Here is a 24,050-nt window from a genome sequence, read left to right on the forward strand (position 1 = left end):
CACAGAACATAAGACAACAGGAATCGGTCTTGCATTCAGAATTAGAAGCACTGATCTTGGCGACCTGCGCACACCCGATCGGTTGATACTAGATGTTCTAACAATTGATCGCAGCCACAATCGGTCGATCCGCAGGTGGCTGCTCGATCGTCAGTCCAATCAGCTTATTTTATTTTGGCAAGTTATTTTTTTTTTTTGAAAACCTGAATGATAGAAAAACTAAACCAAAACTCAAAAGAAATGTGAAACAATGAGAATTATGAACATTTATCATGGGTTGCCTCTTGTTTTAAGTCTTTAGTTTGACTTATGAACACACGTGCTGATCATGAGAATCAAAAGGATGAGCCAATGCACTTTTTGTCCTTCTCCTGCTAGAACAAGAAACAAAATGTGCATATATCTTGAAATACTTCTTGATAGTTAGATACTCATAAGGATCACATGCATTTAGTGGAAAAACAAAGTCAAATGCAGGTGTAAACAAGTTTGACAAAACAGTCAATTTTTTTTCTCTCAATCATATAGAACACAATGTTTACATCCTCTTATGATCACTCTTAACCTCATGGTTTTTTTAATCTCATTCACGATCTTATCAACACCTAAATAATCCCCTAGGTTGGGTATATTAAGAGGAGATCTACATTACTCAGTAATCACAAAGTCAGTTTTAAGATCATTGGAAGCACAAAGATAACTCATATCAAAACATACTTCATGATAATCCCTAACAAAATTTACTCTTACAATATCTAGTCTTTCAGTCTCAAATATTAGATCATAACATTCATCAGTGAGAAAAAAATAATCCAAATCAGAGGTAACATCTACAATACAAGGCAAATGATTATCCTAAACATCATGAGACTCAAAAGTTGAGTCACATGTACCTTGTAGTTGGGATGGTGGAACCCAATATATTACCTCTTCAAGTGCATGAGCAACCTTTATCTTTTCAAATGTGAGCTATCTTCCTCCTAGTGTTGCCTGATGTGACATAAAATTTAACCAGATCATATCTCCCAAGTTCAATCCTTGTCAACATTGGGTACTCTTTGTAAAGCTCATCTACCTTCACACTTTGTTTTGTGGGAGTACACTTCCATAAAATGAGTGTTCTACATATGGCTAATCTAGAATGTAATCTCCAAAAGTGACATTCTCTTCTTGTGGCCAGTCATTGTAATTCATGGTCATTACTGTAAGCAAAAAAAAACAAAAAACAAAAAAGTTAGTGCTGAAATGAAAGATCTAGACTAACATCTAGTCCTAAACTCGTAGGTAATGCTATTGGTCACGGATAACTAGATACAATTAGATTTTTACTCTTAAAAGTATATCGCAAGTGCATTGTGAACCACAGTTGTATATTATGGATCGACTCCACAAAAACCAAGACTACACTACAGGTTTGCGAGAGAAGAGTAGAGCTACGAAGAAAATATGTTTTTTATCTAAAGCTAATCAAGTATAAATATGCAGAAAGATTCAATGTATAAGAAGGGCATCAAGGAAATCGAAGGGATTCAAATATGCAGATAACAGATGAATCAAGGCAATCATTGATAAATGTTCTCAGAACTCCTAGCTTAACCTACTTGTGCAGTGCTAAACCCTATGTATTAGAAACTTAGAGAGTAACTTCTGTTGAATTTTGTATTCTAAACATGCATAAAGATAGAGTTTGATAGATTCATGACACTCCCTAACATTAATTTATGCTAGCTAAGAAGATTTACTCATCCACGTTCGTTCAGATATTTAAACAATCACTTTCGTGCATTAAAATACATATGAATCAGAAACTAGGTCATGAGTCTAATTTCATCATTAAGAACAACTTAGACGAAGAATCTAATTGATATATCCTTATCTAAAAATCTGAGATCCAAAAGTCATAAAATCATTTTGATTTCTCTAAACCCCAATTGAGAAACAACTCATACATGAAAAAAGAAACAGAGAAAGAGGATGAATACATAAAACGATAAAACACAAAAGGTGGGGTTCAAAACACTTCTCCAAAGGTAGAGACGAATTTGTCTTCCCAAAACTCTAAACCTAAAAGTATGATGATAAAGAAAATGTAGTCTAAACAGTCACTGAAAACAAGAGATATAGGTCAAAATCACGTTCTTGTCGAATTTGGGGCTAAACCACGCCGAAAATAAAGAAAACCAAATGTTTTCTTTTTAGGCAAGTGTTTAGTAAAATATGCATACCTTTCAATCTAACCATTGGATCGATCTTAAACCGGTGGGATTGGAAAGCTAACTCAATTCTATATCTTGTGTCAAACTTTGAACTCAGTCGCACCGTGGGAGATCCTCAATCCATTGCTATAGTTCTGACAGTTCTGCATTTTTAGCAACTCATTTTCATCCAATTTGATAGGCCTGGGCATATTTCCCGAATCCGAAGTTCCGACTGGTACCGATCTGAAAAATCGGGTTTCGGGTCGGATCCTGATATAATGAAATACCCGATTGGGTATGATTTCATTTATGTTTCGATTACCGGGTCGGATCGGATATTATCCAAGATCTGAATGACTATCCAACATATCCGATTTTTGGTTCATAGACTCATTAATTAAGGTAGGATTTAGTTTGTTCAAGACTGATTTTAATTTAATGTGATTTTATTCAAGTCTGTTTTTATTTAATTTCATAATTCTGATATTTGTATGTCTTATTCTCTTATAATTGATTCGAGTATTCAGATAAGTCGGGTAAAAAGCCCCCATTTTGGATTTGTTCGGATAAAAACAGCTAAACCTAAACCAGAACCGATTTTTCTACAGTTACTTCGGATATATCCAAAATTATCCGGATCCGACAAATATCGAACCGAATCTGATCCGAGTTTTATAAATACCCGATCGGTACCAATTTGTACATATCTAAAATATCCGAGATACGAAATACATGATCCTAACCCAATCCGGTTATCAGAATGCCCAAGCCTACAATTTGAAACTTTCTGCTCCAACTCGACCTAATAACTGAAAAGACGCGTTAAAGACTAAAATAATCTAGAAGACATACTGTGACTCGATAAACGACTCAAAACAAAAGATAGAAACCGACCAAAACACAATTTATCCCATCCCATGTCGTCCTCTCTTTATCAACCATTAGCAAATCATGTATTTCTAAAACTGAATTCCACCATTTATGCTTAAAACTCATATGTATTTGCACTATTTTCTGTCTTTTTCTTCTCTAAAATTTTTGAAGCAGTTGATTCGAAACAACCTGATGTGCCCTTGGGTAGAGCACCGGGCAAAACAGACATGCATGGCTTGATCATGAAAAGCAGTAAAGATATATGTTCATTGTTTGACTCATATCTTCCAAACCACGAGGCTTCTATGCATGAAATCACTTGTAGAATGTTCTCAACTCAATTACGGAGCTCCTCGAAGAAGAATCAGATCAAACGCAGTTCATATGTGACAGTTATGCCATTTACAAATCAGAAGATCTTCAGTTCTCGAGAATTCAGACCACCCGAGAAGCTGGAAATTGCTAACCTTCTTTGTGATGAACCAACAACCAATTAAATCATGCCAAAGGTGATTATTCATGCTCTAAATGTCCAATAAAGTCTTGGGATTGTTGGTTTACAAAAGAAGAATCAAAAACAAACTTGTTTGGGCCAAATGGAGAAACCGATAAAAATTGGCTAAGGAAAAAAGATGGATTTCGACCATGCCTTAAAGAGACATGTCTTGGCCCATATCAGGAGCATATTCTTCACTTTTCAAAGTCCTGGTCGTGACTATATCAAGAGACAGTCCAACTTTCAGTCAAATACTTTATTTAGTCAAGTCTTTGTTTCTATTTTCAGTGCCTTGTTTTTAGCACATTCTTCTTTGGATTTCTACAACTTGTAATCCTATAAATACGGCCTATGAGCCACAAAATAAACCATTCATTTTTCCCTTGTATTTGAGTTTATCTCTTTGTTCTTTGTAGAACACTTTTCGTTTCTTGGTGAGGTTATCTCCAAGTAAACAAATCTCTATATCGTTGGACCTGTGCGTCATATCAGGCAACGTTTAGAAATCCTTCTTTTGGTGGACTTGTGAGTCATATCAAGCACCAACTGAAGTCTAGTAGTATCATTGGGCCATCCGCAACCCATTGTGTCACCGTTCAATCTATCAGTTCTCCCTTTTGACGAGTTCATATCACTTTAGTCCGATTGAGTGATCATTCCCTATTTTAGGGCATATCAAGTGGTATCAGAGCCACTCAACCGGTACTATCTATTGATCTTCTCATCTTTCATTTTCTAAACACTTCTTCTTCTTTATATCTTAAATCCGGGTCACTACCTTACCTATTGCATTCTTCTATAAAAAAAAAAATCTATCAAAAAAAAAAAAAAAGAAGTTTGATTCATTGGCTAGGTGGTTGAAGAGAAATCCTGCTGGCTGAGGAGTAATCCAGCCTTGGAGTGGCTAATACGGATTTCAAAACCAGTTCTCTTATCTTTTTATCTTGTGTTTCATCTCTTGCTTGCTTGGAGAAATCCATTGGGTTACTTGATTTGTTCTCTTGGAACTTTGAGAAAAGACTCTTGAGTGACCACTAAATTCTGAGAGAAATACTTGTGTGGGTGAGATCAAACACTTGAGAGTGTGAGGATTATTTTATGTTAACCCTTTTGGGTTGAGTAATTTTTCAGGATAAAGATGATTGGTCTTCACAAGGAAAGTAGCAAGGAGAAATTCAAACGAGAGGCTAACTTTAAATCTTCATCTCAAAATTCATTGAATTTTTTTGATGATTTTGTTCATGTGCAGGAAAGACTAACCGAAAGAAGACCACATAAGATGCCAGACCGGAGGTGAAAAGAGCTGTTCAAAACATCCAAAGGGAAAGATGATCCAAAGAGGTGTTTTCTTCAGTTTGATGTCCAAGAGATCTGTAAGAACTTTGAGAAGGAAATGATGAAAATCCTTAAGGACGTCAGCAAGATCCATAAGAAGATCACATCCACACGTGCACCTGTAGCTGAGCCATCATTATTCATCAGTAAAAAACCCAAAGGTAAATCTGAAAACAACCTTGAAGATCTAAAAGATTTTTCAGATTCTTTACCAATTTTCTGATTGAAAGTTTGATGATTTGTAAGGATAATTGTGATCTTCCTTTTCCAGAACCTGATTTTATGTTTGATAAAGAACACTATTGCAGAATTAACCTTTTTGCAACCGGAGCATCCGAGTATTCTTGTTCTATTTTCACAGGATTTTGAGGAGAAGCCATTCGACTACCCACATCAAGGACCGCTTCTTGGCACCAGGAGACCCATGGACGTTGATCTATATCCCATCTTTGATGAGGAATATGATCACTTGGACGAACTTGATCCAATCTTTGATGAGAAAGCACTAACCATCACGCTCATCATCATGGAGAACCGACTTTGCTTTGATCCCAGCACAACTCCTACGCCTTTGTTCAAAGAGCACTGTAAGGAACTTTGTATCATCAGTTCAGCACCTGATCTATTTGATAAAGTCAGTTCCAATGACATAAAATGTTCTGGTCTTGATCATTTGGAAAAGTCGTTTGAGCTTGATTTGCAACAAATAGTTTTTTTTTTCTAGAAAATTGTTTGATTCATTTGTCTTCAAAGAAAATAGCTTTAATCTGAGTTCTTTAGACATGCACTGATCATTGGGAATTTGTTTGCATCCACTTTTACCTTGGACGAATTATTGGTTAAAAAGTTGTTGGAACAGAAATCACTTAGAGCTAAAACCGATTTTTGTTGTGATTTTGTTTTGAAATCTGATCTTGAACTTTTGTATTCTAATTCTGATCATGTTAGGCATGTTTTGAAAATGTCCTATGATATTTCATTCCTTGAAAGCATTCTGATTTACAACACCTTCTTTGATAAAAGTGCTGATCCTTAGATAAGTAATTCTCGGTTTGAAATTGATCTTTTGTGTTCTAAATCTGAGAAACTTGCGCATGGTTTGATTTTGTTCTTTAGTAACTGTGCTATCACGTGCCCTGACACCATTCTGGTGTACAACACTTATTTTGATAGGCTTCATGATGATCTGAAACGTGTGCTACATGTTCTAGGGAAAGAAACTTTGGTTTTCGATCTGAACAAGTACTTGTCTTGCACATATGATCCTGGTATTTTAATGTTTGTTTTGAGTGTCCAAGATAAACATGATCAGTCTCCAAGAAGTGTTAGGAACAGAAGCAGAGATCGTGCTTATAAGTTTGAGATTTGGAGATGGAAGTACTTGCGGAAAACAACTTCAAAACTCCAAGGAAGTTTTTTTCCAAAATTTTCATTTACTATATTTTACATGTTCTTTAAATTATTTTTTCCCGATTCATTTCCTTTTGATACAGGTAAAATGGATTTGAGGTCAAATCCTTTTCAAGAGGGAGGGAATGATGTGCCCTTGGGTAGCGCACCGGGCAAAACAGACATGCATGGCTTGATCATGAGAAGAACTAAAGATATATGTTCATTGTTTGACTCATATCTTCCAAACCACGAGGCTTCTACGCATGAAATCACTTGTAGAATGTTTTCAAATCAATTACGGAACTCCTTGAAGAACAATCAGATCAAACGAAGTTCATATGTGACAGTTATGCCATTTACAAATCAGGAGATTTTCATTTCTCGCGAATTCAGACCACCCGAAAAGCTGGAAATGGCTAACCTTCTTTTTGTTGAACCAACAACCAATTAAATCATGCCAAAGGTGATTATTCATACTCTAAATATCCAAGAAAGTCTTGGGCTTGTTGGTTTACAAAAAAAGAATCAAAAACAGACTTATTTGGGCCAAATGGAGAAACCGATAAAAATTGGCTAAGGAAAAAAGATGGATTTCGACCAGACCTTAAAGAGACATGTGTTGGCCCATATCGGGAGCATATTCTTCCCTTTTAAAAGTCCTGGTCGTGGCTATATCAAGAGGCAGTCCAACTTTCAGTCAAAGACTTTATTTAGTCAAGTCTTTGTTTATATTTTCAATGCCTTGTTTTTAACACATTATTCTTTGGATTTCTACAACTTGAAGGGTTTATGAGCCACGAAATAAAGCATTCCTTTTTTTCTTTTATTTGAGTTTATCTCTTTGTTCTTTGTAGAACACTTTTCATTTCTTGGTGAGGTTAACTCCAAGTAAACAAATCTCTATATTGTTGGACATGTGCGTCATATCAGGCAACGTTTAGAAATCCTTCTTTTGGTGGACTCGTGAGTCATATCAAACACCAACTGAAGTCTGGTAGTATCATTGGGCCATCCGCAAGCCATTGTGTCACCGTTCAATCCATCAGTTCTCCTTTTTGGCGAGTTCATATCCCTTTAGTCCGATTGAGTGATCCTTCCCTGTTTTAGGGCGTATCATAACCAATGAGACATCATGGGATGAGTATGACCAATGAATTTTTTCACTTGCAGAAGAACATTGGAATGCGATTGAGCCGAGCATTCGGGCTATTGGGCCGAGCTCGTGCGCCGGGATTGTGGCACCAAGTAAAGTCAACATGTTTAGCCACGGGTGTCGAGCTGATGGCGCCAAGTAGCACTAAGTTGAGCTGACTTAACGGTCGAGTTCCTTATTTAATGGGACTTGTGAAGGGATTTAATCCATCTCTAGTACATGTCATGCCTATTTTTCTTATTCTGACAAATATTATAATAACAGTGAGATTGTATCTTTTAACATTATGTGGCACCATCATCCAGTTCAAGTTAGTTGAATTATAAAATTCAGATGTTGCTGAATTTTTTTTCACGTAAAAAGCATTGCTTTAGATTAGTTCTGTCACATATGTCTAAGGGTGTAACAAATATTTTGGAAGAAACGTGAGTTTGGTTCTCTATCATCTTTGAGAAAGAATATTACAAAAAAAGATTCTCTATATACAAATGCAAAGTTACTGAAAAGATTGGAAAGGGTCGTTAACTCGTAAAAGAACAAGCATAAACATGTGATACAAGGGTTCTTCATCCCACAAGTATCAGAGAGGTTATTAACCTCCCTATATGTTGAATGTCCAAGGTTGTAAACTCCAAATTATACAATAACAGGTCGGGATGACGTTTCTCCCGTATGATCTTCACCACTCTGAGAATGTATATGTTTTGAGCATTGTTTAGCGAGTCTAACTCGAAATAATAGCATAAAAGAACCGCTCATGAAACTGACAAGAAACCTAATATATGTTCAGAGACTAGTATTGCAAAAAAGGAGTGATAAAATGATAATGTCACAGTTTCCATAGCCACAAGATGAAAATGATCCTAGACAAACCACTGACCTCATGAGAAGTAACCCAGTAGGGTGGAGGCCAGAACAGGTTGGTATACTCCGGATGTTGGTGCACCATTTCTGAAAACAAACACTCCCAAGTCTCGACCTTGCATCCCACCCAATTCATCCTCACAGAAGAAAACAGAGCTTCCACCACGAAGAGGAAACAAAGCAGAAGCTGATGCTGAAAAAGTGCAGTCATCTCCAAGGAACAACATTCTATCCCCAAGATCTTTCACCTCGACCCAACTCTTCTCTCTTTCCATAAACTTAAAAGCTTAAAACTTCACCGTCCTCTCATTCATAAGAACCGCTTGATGCTCATAGACCTCCTCGGCGAACCCCGGATCCCCATCAGCCTCCTCCATACTTAAATACATATCAACTAGCAACATCTCACCACAAGAGTCAAACCAAAAACTTCTTATCACCGCCATAGACAGGACTCGCAGCCAATGTCAGTTCCAAAGAGATAAAATCTACAGACACAGTCCTCCAATTGTTGTCAACAGCAAAGAAAGAAACGTCCATCAAAAACAATGACATCATCATAAGGAGAAGGCATGTCATTGATCACGGACCAAGCTCGATCACAAGACCTAAGCACAGCTAACTTCCCAGAAAGGTGAATCGTAAGCAACACGAATCTGTAACTACCCGCGTTGCTATCTAAGTACTTGACAACAAGCCTTCTCCAAGTATAAACCGTTCACAATATCACCGACTGTATTGAACTAGTGAAGCTTCGACATATCGAGATTACGAGGGAAACGGTCAGGAAGAGAGTGTCTTTGATCACTAAGAGGATCGAGGAGAGTCACTATGCGAGGAACATTAAGGGTTTCCTCGACCTTGACATGCCATCCAAGCAGATCGTGAGATTGGTGAGGTTTTGATGAGACCAGCGCTGTTGTCGGGGAGGATTGGGATGTGATGTGTCGGGAGAGGACGTTTTGGTTCGGCGGCTATTGGCCATGACGAACATACGAAACGGAATTGGAGGAGGAGTCGAGAGATTTGGAGATTAGGTCTAAGACATTGTGACACCAGTCACCTCCAATCCGGAGAACAGCTTGCCACCAACAATATCTCATAACACCATAGCCCATATACACGACTCCACTCAATATAAGCCCAAACAAAAATCCGAATAAAAAACCCAATAGCACCAAATCCGTCCAAATATCATATACTTGTCTGTCTCACCTGAAATAAGAAAGAAAGAGAGGTGAGTAACGGGGAAGTCACTCAGTGAGGTATGGGATACTAAATCCGAAGTCCATAGACCCGGACAGAGCACTCTGAATAAATATAATTTAATCCTAACACGTTGCAAACATGGTATCTAAAGTACCCAGAGATCAAACAATAGTTCTAGCGAGGTGCACACTCGCTACCCACTAACAGGCCAAAAACACCACCGAATACGTGCTCAGTTCATACACACACCGAACAAGTGCTCGGTAACACACGCCCGTAGACGATTTATCGACCTCCTGAGTTACGCGTCAACCGGTCGACTATAGCTGACCGTAACCTACATACAATCCGGCATACAAAAGTCAGTCTCTGTATCCGTCTCAACCAATCACATAACTCTTAATAAAACAACTATTTTTATTTACCAATTTTTAAATAAAACAATCATTGTTGAATCCTCTAACGCCCTAGTTCTGGTTTAAGCAAAGAACCTAAAAACTAAACAAGCAATGACAGACTCGATTTCACGCAGGGAGAACATATTAGAAATAAATTATACTTATTCAAAATTCTAAGCCGTGTAAGAGAAGTTCGGGAAAAGACCCTCAACTTAGCCAAGATCAAATGGGAAACGCCCTGAAATGGATAAGCCTCTCTACCAATAAATCTCGGTCTTGCATTTAGAATTAAATACTTATCAAACAAGTTGCACCCAAATTCAAGATTGCATCATACGAGTGATACAATTAGGTTTTATGATATAAAGGTTACTTGCAACACAAGAAACAACTAATGTTACACTTAACCTTCTCGGGATAGCTATGGCTTGACACGGCACGGCTCTCTGGTGACACGGCCGGTTCTCCGCTGACAGAACGCCTCTCTCCGGTGACAAACGGCTCACGACAGCATAGATTGGTGATCGGTCGTGACTAACGTGGCAGCTATGGATCCTCATGCTCTCCAATTCACAGATCTATTATGTGACCCCAATTCACGTGGCTTCATAACTGGTGTGGTTAATGGCTCCGGGATGAACATGGATTGGTGGTGGTGTTAAACGCCACAGCTCCAGTTTAGATCGTGCCTTCTCCACATCTCTGGGTTAAGATCTCAGCCATGACGAGGGTTGATAAAGGCTCCGGCGCGGCAAGGATCTTAGACCCTTCTCCGGTGAGATGATCATGACGGTGGTGGCCCTCTGATGACGACTATGACGAACGGTGGTGTTCTAATGGAACGGCAATGATCACGGCATGTCTCTCATTTGTAAAGATGACGGCTAGGTTAACATGACGAAGGAGATGCATACAGGTTTATATATTGTTTTGGTTTTGTAATTATTTTGGTTTAGTCCAATTAAATAATCAACCCAATCCCAATACTGGTTTAGAGAAAACCGGATCGTTACAATTCGCCCTTACTTATAAGGAATTCGTCCTCGAATTCGAATCCTGAAGTTGGTGGCTGCTGCAAATTTAGCTCTGGCTATCTCACAATTTTTTCAAACTCACACATGAAATACGTCAAGAAATGGAAGTCTGGCAGCTCTGCTGATAACTGCAATCTAAAAGGTACTGCTCAAATCCGCTCCACAAAGGGGGTTACTTAGCTCCCGAGTCTTAGATCCTCTCTGAAATATCTTCATTTTCAGGTATACTAAGTCGTCTTTCTGAACTCCAATTTTTACGTCGCTTATCTGCATAACTCTTATGGCGGTCGTGGACTTCCTTGAGCCGAATCTTGAGCATGTCCATTTGTTCTATTATCTCTTGAACCATTAATAGTTCTACTCATGTCGCTCCCCCACTTTGGTCCAACAAAGTGGTATACGACAAGACCTACCATAAATAGCCTCATACAGTCTTATCTCAATGCTCGAACGATAGCTATCGATGTAGATAAACACTGCTAGATGAAGATGCTTTACGAGCTTCCATCCCACTGGAAGATGAAATCCCTGAACATATCCTCTAAGTTCTGAATAGTCCTCACTGACTAACCATCTGTCTGTAGGTGTTAAGCTGTACTTATACAGACCTTCGTCCCAAGCGCTTTCTGAAAGGCTCTCCAAAATGTAGACGTGAATTCTGCCCGATCCAATGCAATGTTGACAAGAACTCCATGCAACCTCATAATTATGCTGATGTAAATATGCGCCAACTGATCAGCTCTGTCTGCCTTCTTAACTACTAGGAAATGGTGGCTGACTTGGTAAGTCTATCCATGACTATCAATGATGACATCCTTTCCACATGCGGTGATCGACAATCCAGTAACAATATTCATAATCACCAAGCCTCATTACCATTCCGACAAAAGCAAACTCAGCGTTAACCAAAAAGGTACCTGATCAACAGAAATGACCATTTGACATGTCTGACACTGTGACACGGTGTAGCTACAACCGTTTTCATACTAGGTCAATGATAATAACACTTCATATCATTGTACCCCTTGGTGTCGGCCACTTTGAACTTGTAATAATATTTTCTGAATATACAGCAACTCTTGCTTCTGAAACACGTGATCCAAAAATCCAATTTTTTTTTCCTCTTCCAGAACTACACCTACTCAGCTGGCAATCAACTAATGCTCTCCAAGCTTACCTAACGCAATCTGTAACTGCTCAACATGCTCCTCTCAGCTCCAAGAATAAATCAGGATGTCGTCGATGAATACAATTGCGCACTTATCCAAGTGTTCACGAAAACGTCATTCATAAGCTTCACGAATGCTAACGGTGCATCCGTCGAGCTAAATGGTATCACTACAACTCATAATATCCATAACATATACAAAAATCCACAACCGTAGATACTCCTCAGCTATAGCAATCTGATGGTATCCTGATGCCAAGTCCATCTTCAAGAACTATGAACCTCTTGTAGGTAATCTAACGACTCATCAATACGCGGAAACGATACTTATCCTTAATGGTCACTTTGTTCAGACCTCTGTAGTCGATACAAATTCTGAAACTCTCATCTTTCTTCTTCACAAATAATAATGATACTCCTCACGGTGAAGTACTCGGTCTGGTAAAACCCTTGTCTGATGAATCTTCCATATGCTCTTTCCACCCGGTCATCTCTGCTGGTACTAATTGGTATAGAAAATCGTGAAACCGGTGTCGTCCCTGACTCCAACTCAATCGTAAGAATGTCTCCTCTGGCTGACAGTGATCCTTTTAAAGCCTCAAATCCATTCTCACACTCTATAATATCTGAAAGATCCTGCAGCTCATGCTGTCCATCATCCTTAACCATCAAAATGTTCTCCGAAAATCCATCTGCTCCTATGTCCAATAACTCCTCAGCATGTAGCATGCATGCAATAAAAACTCTCATCTGCTCCAGCAATGTCAACTCTTGCCCTCAGGCAATCCAACACTACTCGATGTCGTGGTAGACAATCCATCCTAAGGATGACATCGTAAAAACGTGGCTCCATCTCTAACGAGTCTCTGAGCAAATCAGTCCTCTGAGCATAACTGGTACAATGCGATGAATATAAATAGCTCCCACATCCCATGCCAGCTGTTTCAACTGACACATCTCTGAAACGATCAACAATGCCAAAAACTAGCAAACAAAACCTAGCGTAACTCCAATATCAATACAACGCAAGCTGCCGCACCCCCAATCCAAAAGCGATCCCCACGAGTTTACAAACTGAACATACCTCCAAAATAGTCAACATACTCGTACACAAAAACAACACATGCCAACCAATGGCTCACACCTCAAATCACATAACTCATGCATCTGAAACTCGTGGAGCGATGGCTTGAGATTGGGTGGTGGTAGAAACGTCACATATAAACTCTTGAACAACCTCGGAATAATGACCGAAGAATCTGATAAACCTCTTTGCAATCTGACAACTACGACATCACACATCTGTTGAACATAAGATAGCCGAATGACGATGATTTTACTCATAGTCATAAAAAGAGACAATTGAGTTAGTAATTACTAGATAGAATGGTGCTAAAAAAACTTCGCAAATATTTTTTTATTATATATATATATATATATATATATTATTTTTTAATATATATATATATATATATATATATATATTTTAAAACGTAGAAAACTTAATCCCCTAATCGCCATCCCGGGTCGAGGCCGGGACGGAACCTGGCTAACTGTGACCCCAATTCACGTGGCTTCATAACTGGTGTAGTTAATGGCTCCGGGATGAACATGGATTGGTGGTGGTGTTAAACGCCACAGCTCCAGTTTAGATCGTGCCTCCTCCACATCTCTCGGTTAAGATCTCAGCCATGACGAGGGTTGATAAAGGCTCCGACGCGGAAAGGATCTCAGACCCTCCTCCGGTGAGATGGTCATGACGGTGGTGGCCCCTTGATGACGACTATGACGAACGGTGGTGTTCTGATGGAACGTCAATGATCACGGCTTGTCTCTTATTTTTAAAGAGGACGGCTAGGTTAACATGACGAAGGAGATGCATACAGGTTTATATATTGTTTTGATTTTGTAATTATTTTGGTTTAGTCCAATTAAATAATCAATCCAATCCCAATACTGGTTTAGAGAAAACCGGGTCCTTACGGAGATCCTTCGGGAGTGTTGCCCAATCCACGATAACTGAATTCAAAGCTGTTCGTTCACCTAACTACTTTAGACCAAAAACGACGGTAAATGTTGACCCGATTCGTATCAAACGGACAACCAGATTTGAATCTGGTACGGGTAGATATAAAAACCCTTCAAATCTAAGGCAAAGATTTTGACACGAACCGACGAACCAATCTGGTTTAGACTTTTCTAGGACTTAGGGGGTGGTATTGAATTCTGGAATTCGAAAGAATTCACGAGTAATAACTTTTGCAGTATTTTAAAAGATTTTATGAGATTTATTTAAAATTGTCTAATTCTTATATTTACCTTTTATCATGAAATTTAAAATAATTTAAATAAATTTGATTCAATACAAATGTTGATACTAACGCTATGACCGGTGAAAAAAAAAAGTGGGGGGGGGGGTGGTTCAGTTATAACCAGTTCTCAATAATTCGTTAAGCTGACAATGACAACACCTATGGTCTAGAACGATTAATCGAATGTAGTTGAATAGTTTAGATCTTTACAATTTATAACTATATAGTATATATTTCATGTTTTTATTAAATATTATTATTCGTATATAATATAATTTATGTGATTTTATTTTCCTAAATATGGGGTTTCACAATGTTTCATTGTCATTGGAAACTATTAGGCCATTGTTGTTTGATTGCATAACTGATCAGCTAGAAAAAGTGTATTTTTGGGTGGAACTAAAGACTTTTGTATTAATAATCAGCAATACAAAGTATTTGGTGGTTTGATAAAAAAAAGAAACTATTTGTTGATTACAAAAATTTAAAAGGTCGACTAAACACTATAAGAAAACATACCACATTTTGACCACATTTCCGAACAATAAAAATCATCAAAAATAACTGTTATCATTTTTTTATAAGTCCTATCGGCTGATCCGGTCGGCCCTAGGAAAAACACACTTAATTCTATAGAGTGGAGTAGTCCGAAAACGTACCACACTTGTGGTTAAGAACTTTTTTTTTAAAGATGATTTTTTTGTGAATTATGGTGTGGTGACCAGTTTCGTTTAAATGCTTCTTTTTGTGTGTGTGTGTATTTTTGACACATAAATGAATCGTGGTAGGTTTGATAGGAAGCAGGTGGGATGATTCTTTGTGATTAGTACTCTCTGTAAATTTTTTTTCTCTTTTGTTTATAATTGAAATGATGTGATCAATATTCAAATGATTTAGATATTTTTTTCTTTTGTTTCATGTGTATTGGCTTCGCTTATGGTTTATGATCTGTTTTGAGTTGCTGAGACTGAGTATTTCATATTGCAGGGTGGTTGAAGGATGGGTTCTATGTCTGTTAGCGAAGCAGTTACCGCCATTTGTGAGGCCATGCTCAAAAGCTCAGATGTAATATAGAATAAGAGTATGGTTCTATGACCAGCAAGCAAGAGTAGAATAAGAGTATAATTCTATGTTTGTAAAATCAATAATGATGTTTCCAAAGATATGATTTATGTCCTAACAATGTGTGTTTACACCTTTTCAAATCAATGAAATAAGAAACTGCAATGGACATGATGTTTATTGTGTACTTCTTCTCATCTTTGGATCTCCTATACTCTGCGAAAAATATGTTTGAAATTATAAACAAGTTCTTCTCATTAACTTATAACAGTTGACTCATTATTTTTAACTTTTAAAAAGTAAAACAAACTAAGTTTGTAAGAAGACATATAACATTTTAACTACAAGTCTTATGGGAAGTCTTCCGGAAAACTTCCCGGAAGACTTAAATTTCAAGAAAGAAATTAAAATATAAGCGGGAAATTTAAGCGAAAAAGTCAAAATTTTAGGTGAAAATTAAAATTTTAATTTTCATGAAAGTTAAAAAGTATATCTTATGATCTAAGAAGACACGTTAAACCATATGACTTGATATTCTTGAAGTTACTTAACACTTTTGAAAGTTAAAAAAACTATATCTTAAAGTTGAAAATACAAGTTTTACAAAAACTAACGTAGAATGTGGAAGTCTTCTCGAATTACCTAGAAACATTAATAAGCATGAATGTTGTTAACCTCATAATTATCTCCAATTAAGTTATAAGTTTCATTCAGTAGCCCACAATATTGACTAATATACATTAATTAACAAGAAAATGTTAAAAAAAAATCTTTATAGTTTTCGAGAAATTGAAAGTTTATAACACGTTGACGTTGAAGACTTCCATGAAAGTCTTCTGGCCGACTTTCATGGAAGTCGTAAGACGAGGTCGTTTTTGCAATTGAAAATTTACAAAGGGCGACTTACAGAGAAGTCTGCTCTACAGGAGACTTCTTTGGAAGTCGTCATTTGTAAATTTTGGCTTACTTTTGTTTTACAAAAAAAAATTCAAAAATCTCAGAGACGACTTCCATGTAAGTCGTCTAGGATGAACAAGTTAGTTTTGCATTTAACCGGATTGTGTCAGAAATTTGACTTTTCCTAGACGACTTACACGTAAGTCGTCCACATAAAAACAAAACTTCAATATTTAATTTTTTTAGACGACTTCCATGTAAGTCGTCTCGGGTTACTTTTTCAATTAAAAATAAAACTTAAATATTAAATTTTCTTGGGACGACTTACATGTAAGTCTTCTAGCAGACGACTTACATGGAATTCATCTGTGGTAACCAAGGTTTGACCAGAATATCAAAATAAAATCCTGGAAGACTTACACGTAAGTCGTCTAACGGAAGACTTACATGTAAGTCGTCCGGATGAAATTAAATATTTAATTTTTATTTTCCAATTGCAAAAGTAACCCAGAAGTTTTCTAGCAAAAATTAAATATTGAAGTCTTATTTTTTTGTAGACGACTTCCCTGTAAGTCTTCTAGGAAAATTCAAATTTCTAACACAATCCGGTCAAATGCAAAATTAACATGTTTATCCTAGACGACTTACATGGAAGTCATCTCTGGGATTTTTGAATTTTTTTGGAAAACAAAGAAAACCGGAAGACTTCTAGATAAGTCGTATCAAAAAGATACACATAAGGTCAATTACAAAACTAACCTCTGCATTGACCAGAAGACTTCCGCGTAAGTATTCTACATCCAGAAGACTTACACAGAAGTCGTCTGACGGACAGATCTGGAAAAAAAAAATTGATTTCATACCTTAAATTCGTGAGAAAACTTCTTTAGCACACATAAGTTTTTTCCAAGCACCCAGAACCTCAACCGAAAGCGACCCACCAAGAATCGTGAGCTTGAATGGCTCTATGAACCTTAAAAAAATTTAGAATCAAAATCTTGAGTTTTTTCGGACGAATATAGAGAGAAAGTGAAAGAGATGTTGTTTGTAGTTCATGAGAAATGAGAAAGAAGGAGTGTAAATCAATTTTGGGTGCATTAAGAGTTTCAAATTGGTTGTTCATGGTAGTTGGTGTATTCATGGCAATGACAATCTTGTAAATACTTGAGGATGATGAGGTTGAGAGAGTAAAAAAATAATTTTCAAAAAAAAAAAATATTAATGAGATTTTCGTGAATTATACGAACTTTTGGGGCAAATAGAGCAAATGAATTAATTTTTTTTTTAAAATAATAAGTTAGTTTTGTGTTTGACATTGAGTTTTGAGTCAATTTTGCAAATAGCCCTAAAATGTTTTAACCAACACATATGGTTAAAATGTTTTAACCAAGGTTGTTTAAACAAACTATCTTTAATAAAATTGGGGTTGTCTAAAACGATCCCTTCTGAAGAGAAGGAGTCATCCAAGATAATCTGCAATAATGATCTCTAAGAGTGGATGTCGTCTATCTGTGCGTATTCCCAATGGCTGAGCCAAGGATTCAGTTTGTGTACATTCAACAAATTATCTTCTAAAAGTTTAAGATGAAGATATACAATGAAATCACTGAAGCTATTTGGCTATTGAACACTTCTTTACCCCAACTTATAACGATTTAACTCTCTTAAACCAAGATAATATTATTTGAAAATAATTGAATAACTTAAATTGCTTACAGTATACTCCATGCAGTTACACGTAACACTTTTTTATTTATCAAAAGTCTTGTGCCAAGCATCACAACAAGCGCCGAAGTTTATGTTTCCTTGTCTAAAGTTCGTAAATCCGTTTTCCTTTCTTCAGTTGTTTTCATTTCACTATCTGAATGGATTTCAGAAATTCTTTCAAATCTCACAGCTCTTGCAAACGGATTCGTAGCCCATGAGATCAAAGTGACACAAGCCCTCCTAAGCACAGAGCCGGCCCTCGACGGTTGGACCCAAGCAAAAGAAGCATGGGCTTCCGGCCACCAGGTAATGTTCGACAAGTGTGCCTTTAGTGTAGTGGTTAAATAGCCATAGTTCATGAACCCAAACTAGAGTTCGAATCCTCCCACCATGATCACCATCCCGACATGGACCACCAAAAAACAGAGCGCTAGCCATGAAGACGTTGGGGACGCACCCGTGGAAAGTGATCCTAACTACAACTTCTGGCAAGACAGCAAAATTTCCGAACAAGTCACTGTAGCGGATGCAGGAACCAGTGGTAGAGATCAGCCTCTATAGTTCGAAAGAGTGGTAGATTAAGCATAAGTTTCAATTTCGGATCAGGGAAGCCACCACCGTTGAAAGAATATCTGACGAAAATGGCCAGAGGAGAACAACGACAATGGGGAGGAGGATCAGAGATAACACTTGATGTGGATCAACGGAACGAGAAGGACGTAAGTCGCCATACGTTGCCAACGCCAGCATCAACAGCTCGAACATCATTTGACGCGTAGAGGGAACTGCGAGTCTCTTTCAATGTCTATGGAGCTGGTAGTACAAACTTCACCGTTTCGGTTCCTTCTTCATCTACTAGTCACTCGTTTTCTTCGTCCGCGACACTGCGCACAAATCAAGGCACAGCAGTAGGGAAGACGAGGTTGTGAGATGCACATGGAACACGTCGTTTCTGATGATGCTATTGTACTGATAAAAACTTAAGAAAGAGCTATCTAGGACAATTTCCCTAATAATTGAGTTTTTCTTAAGTTTACCCCCTAAGATGTACCCCTAACATAATAACCAATAAAAATTTGTCAACTCATATTATATTTTTGAAATAAAAAAGTAAAAAATATTAAAATTAAAAGTAATTGCCAAAACAAAATAGTAATAATGACCACCAATATGTCAAAATAGAAGAAGAGATATACCTCCAATAATTTGAATAACATTAGGATTTAGTGGAATTTAGGATTTTGATGACAATTACTACTATTTTTATTTTATTTTTCTGGCAATTACTACTACTTTTATAATTTTTTACTTTTTATTTCAAAAATATAATATAAGTTTGCAAATTTTAATTAGTTATTATGTTAAGGGTGAACCTCTTCCCCTATGGGTAAACCTAAGAAAAAACTCCGGGTATGAATGGTGACCAAGGAACGACGAAGAATAATGCATTCCCTAACATTTCTAAAAAAATCACCATTCATAAGCAATAATTTTTCTTCTCATTCTCTAGCATTTTTTTTTTGTAGAGAAATAAAGAACAAAGTTATTCCTTGTTCAATATGGGATGGAACAACCATTTGTTTTCATTCCTGCAATTTTATTCCTTTTCGTTCCTCTTGTTTTCAGAATGGTCACCAGTCGGCTTCCTAATAATTAGGTTTTTTAAATTTTATTTAATAGTTTTAAAATAATTTTTTTTTGAGAAATTTTTTTAAAAATAAAATTAAAAATGTGAAAATCCCGTGCAAGGCCCTTTTAGTTTGTTTCTTAAATTTTATTTAATAACTTTAGAATAAATAAATAAAAAACGAAAATACCGGGCAACTCATTATCACGAGAGTTTCTTGTAACAAGATACTTAGGTTAAGAGGGTGATTGGAATGAACTGTAACTTTCTGTTTTTTTGCTGTAAAATTTAAAGTGTAGATTTATTTGATGTAGATTAACACGAGGGTTTCTTTTCGTTTTCATCTCTTATAGTTGGCTTTGTTCATATAACATCTGTTGCACAAGGGAGTGTTCTCGTTTTGTCTTGTGTTCGTTCCTTGTCAAGAAGAAATAACGTGGCATAGGAAGTGTACATGTTTCACTTGTCACTTAGTGATTTTAGCCTTTGGTTGATATCATTGTATATCTCTGCCAATGGTTAAAGCATTTGTTTCATGTTCTATCAGTTTGAAAATATGGCAAGAGATAAGCTTCTGTGTCATTTTTGCAGGTGTTAATAAAGCTTCCAAGAGTCACTGGATGTTTCAGCCGCTAGTTGGAATCATAATAGCAGCAATTGTGGTAACTATTATCATCTGTGTTATATACTTTTTCTATGTGAAGCACGAAACAAAAAAAGGCTCAAAGTCTTGGACAAGGTAACTTATAATTCACATTCTACATAGATTAATTACTTATTTAATAAAAGGAGAATTGGAAAAATGAGACACTTTGAACTTTTGTTTGTCACAATAAGACTTCTCATACTTTTAACAATTATAGACATGTTTTACCCTTCTTTAATGGGGAAAATAGAAAATTGAATTTTAAAAATGTAAAAAAATATGAAAACTGTTGGAAACATAAGTATGACAATATATATGTTTAAACTTTTTTTTAAAAAAATTGGAATCATATTTTATTTTATCTTCTAGCTACAGTTAGAATACTCATTCTGATAATCTACCTAGTTTATATGTCCGATTCTAAGTTTTAAACATAGATATATCAAGGGTATATACCGTAAACTAACCTTTCTTGTATATTCTAGCAAAGATAGAATCGGTTACGTTATAATCAAGAAAGATGTCTTCGGTCTACCTACAGCTTGATAACGATATATAGCCACAACTCAATGATATAGGTCGGTTATATCACGTGACATAACTTGTTCTGCCTTTTACCTTATATGACGCCTACAGGAAGAATACATTTCTCACCTATTATACGGTGTTCTACTTAGGTAGTGTACATATTCTAGGCAAATCGTGAAAATATGGAAACTTCCATATTCTGTTAAAGAAGTTTCCTAAATCTAAACTAAATCTACCCTAAATCTCTCAAAATATATTTGAGAAAATTTTCTCCACGTTCTTCTCCTCCTCCTCCTCCCACGATCTTTTTCTCTTCGTTTGTGTTTCTCTCTTCTTCATCCACAAAGTCATCTCTTCTCTCTATCAATACAACATGGTTCTAATCTATGTTAAATCTGGTGAATGGGTGTCTAGTTGCAGTGAAGAGTGGAGTTTCGTGGTAGACAAAGCAAGGCGTGGTCGAATGGTAACATTAGAAACTACTACTCCATTGGAGAAGCTCGAGAGGATCGTGTGTGAGGATTATGGGGTGGACCATAATGTTCTTAATACCGAGTTCAGTTATTCGATGGTTAATCAAAGAGGGAATCCTCCAATTATTATCACCAATGATCGGCAAGCATCTAATTTTTTGGCGTATGCAAAGAGGGATTCATCTACTACCTTGTGTGTCACGTTCTCTGGTTTGGGTGTAAACCAAAAAGAACGAGTCAATATCGATTTGAATAAGGAGCCGTGTGATTCAAGTAATGTTGAGGATGAAGAAGTTCCTGAGATAAATCGAGCAGATTTTGTGAAGCCGTCAAAGGAGTCTTGTGATAAAAGGAAGGATCATGTCGCTGTGGATGGTTCCGGTGATGCTGGGTTAAGGAGTAAAAACAATGGAGACAGTGAAAAGGATGGTCGAGCTTGGAGAGGAGATTTCGTGAAGAAGGATCAAATTTTCAGAAGTAAAGGGGTTCTGAAGGCCACAATGGAACTTTTGGCGATGGAGAATAATTTTGATTACACTGTTTTCAAATCCACGAGAAAATGGTGGTATATTCGATGTAAGGATGCATTGTGCAACTGGACTGTGCATGCGAAAGGTATAGATGGGTCTACATATTTCATAATCAACCAGTGCGAGGGAAGACATTCATGTGCTCCTTCAAAGAAAAGGAAATTCGGAAAAACAACATCGGCAAGAACAATTGGGACTCTGATACAACATTGATTTGATGGTGCAAACGATGGCCCAAAAGCAAATGACATCATTCAATTTATGAGATTTGAGCATAGTTGTGAGATTACTTATTGGCACGCTTGGGAAGCTTGTGAGTTTGCTATTGCACCTGCCAGAGGTATACCAGATCGCAGTTATGCTAAAATACCAACATATTTGCATATGATTAAAGAAGCTAATCCTGGTACGCATACTCACTATGAAACTAATGAGAAGAGAAGATTCATGTATCTATTTATGTCATTTGGTCAATCAGTTAGAGGATTCTACAATGCAATGTGAACGGTGATTGTTGTTGATGGAACTTTTCTTAAAAAAAAATTACAAAGGAGTCCTACTTGTTGGTACTGATGTAGATGATAACTCTAATTTGTATCCGATTGCATTTGGGGTTGTTGATTCGGAGAATGACGATTCATGGGGGTGGTTCTTCAGATAGTTGAAAGTGGTTTTTGCTGATTGTCAAGACCTAGCTTTTGTCTCAGATAGAAATGCATCTATTTCTAAAGCGATTGGGACTGTCTACCCTCAATCAGCACATGGAATTTGCATTCATCACTTGTTGACCAATGTGGTTGCATTTTTCAAGACAAACGGGTTGACTGCCTTGGTGGAAAAGGCTTCACGGGCATATAGGTAACTGAATTTCATGAACGTGTCACCAAATTTTTTGAAATGAGTCCTGAGCTTGGAAGATATCTACGGGAGGCTGATGTGCGCAAATGGGATCGTTCTCTCTTCCCTGGTGAAATGTATGAAATTAGGACCACAAACCCTGCAGAGTCGATAAATTCAGTTCTGAGAATACCTAGAGAATATCCGGTTATTCCTTTGCTAGATAGTATAAGAGAATTGTTGACTCGATGGTTCTATGAGCGTCGCTTGGTAAGCTCTAAGCATCTTGATCCTTTAACCACTAAGGTGGAGAAAAAGATTGATAGGAGAATTGTGAAGGCAAAAGGGTTTCAAGTCTACAAGGCTGACGACTTCGAATCGCTTGTGAAAGGAGACATATATGATTGTCATGTTGATTTGGAAAAAAGAACATGCACAAGTGGGAAGTACAATATAGGAAAAATTCCTTGCCGACACGCCATTCCTGCAATTTATTCACGAGGTATGGAAGTATAAACACATGAACTTGGGACCTACTTATTTTTGGTAATTTCAGCATATCGACTCCAATCAATCACAGTTTTGTTGGTACAGGCATGGAAGTGCACAAATTAACTGACGACTTATACACCACTGCAGCGTGGAGAACCGCCTATGCGGAATGCATTAATCCAATAGCAGTTCCACAGTCTGAATGGAATGTCCCTGCTGAGGTTAAACTTGCTAAGGTTTTACCACCAGAGACAAAAAAGAGTGCTGGTCAGAGAGAAGGTATGAATCAGTAGAAGACAAGATAAAATCTTTTGAAGGATCAAGAAAGAATAAAAAGCACAAGTGCAGTCGTTGTGGTACCGAAGGACACAAGAGAGGAACATGTGATTGACCCATCTAGTTTGTTCTGTGTGTTTTGTTGTCTCTGTTTTGTTTCTTATTGATCTTGAAACATAGTGATCTTCTGTTTAAGAACCTATTTGACTATTTGGTATTTGCTAAACTCTTGAGACAAATCGATCTATGTTTGTGACAATTTGGTATTTGAAAAATTATTAGTTCTAGTAGATGATAATCACCAAGAAATAACAAGAAACATAGTCTTAAACTTGTTTGAAAAAACAACAACAATTTGAGGCAGCACATGAACATCATGCATATGCAAGGTACATGAAGACCATCACCAAACAACACACAAACAAAGCTTTTATGATCCTTAATTCTCTAATGCATTCTGTGATCTTCTCTTCACAATGTGCAATTGCATCTTCCATCTCTTCAATTTTACTCTCATGGCCTTTCATCATGGTCTCACCAGCT

At 37.0% G+C, this 24,050-nt stretch overlaps 1 protein-coding gene and 1 pseudogene across 1 annotated transcript; one reads left to right on the forward strand and one right to left on the reverse strand.

The window, feature by feature from the left end:
* Nucleotides 1–7,859: 7,859 nt before the first annotated feature.
* LOC106453686 lies at nt 7,860–9,358 on the reverse strand (annotated as a pseudogene).
* A 13,441-nt stretch (nt 9,359–22,799) lies between these two features.
* LOC106453687 lies at nt 22,800–23,524 on the forward strand. The gene is made up of 2 exons (XM_013895908.1): nt 22,800–23,241; nt 23,334–23,524. The coding sequence occupies exons 1-2, from the start codon at nt 22,800–22,802 to the stop codon at nt 23,522–23,524; spliced, it is 633 nt and encodes a 210-aa protein (XP_013751362.1).
* The last annotated feature ends 526 nt before the right edge of the window (nt 23,525–24,050 follow it).

This window comes from Brassica napus, chromosome C7 (genome assembly GCF_020379485.1).
Source record: "Brassica napus cultivar Da-Ae chromosome C7, Da-Ae, whole genome shotgun sequence".
In the NCBI taxonomy this organism is placed as follows: domain Eukaryota; kingdom Viridiplantae; phylum Streptophyta; class Magnoliopsida; order Brassicales; family Brassicaceae; genus Brassica; species Brassica napus.

Bases quoted from the DNA above. Each gene is read 5' to 3' on its own strand.
- LOC106453687 (XM_013895908.1), top strand. From the start codon at position 22,800: ATGAGTCCTGAGCTTGGAAGATATCTACGGGAGGCTGATGTGCGCAAA. The intron at 23,242-23,333 runs GTATGGAAGTAT...TTGTTGGTACAG, and splicing joins TCCTGCAATTTATTCACGAG to GCATGGAAGTGCACAAATTA.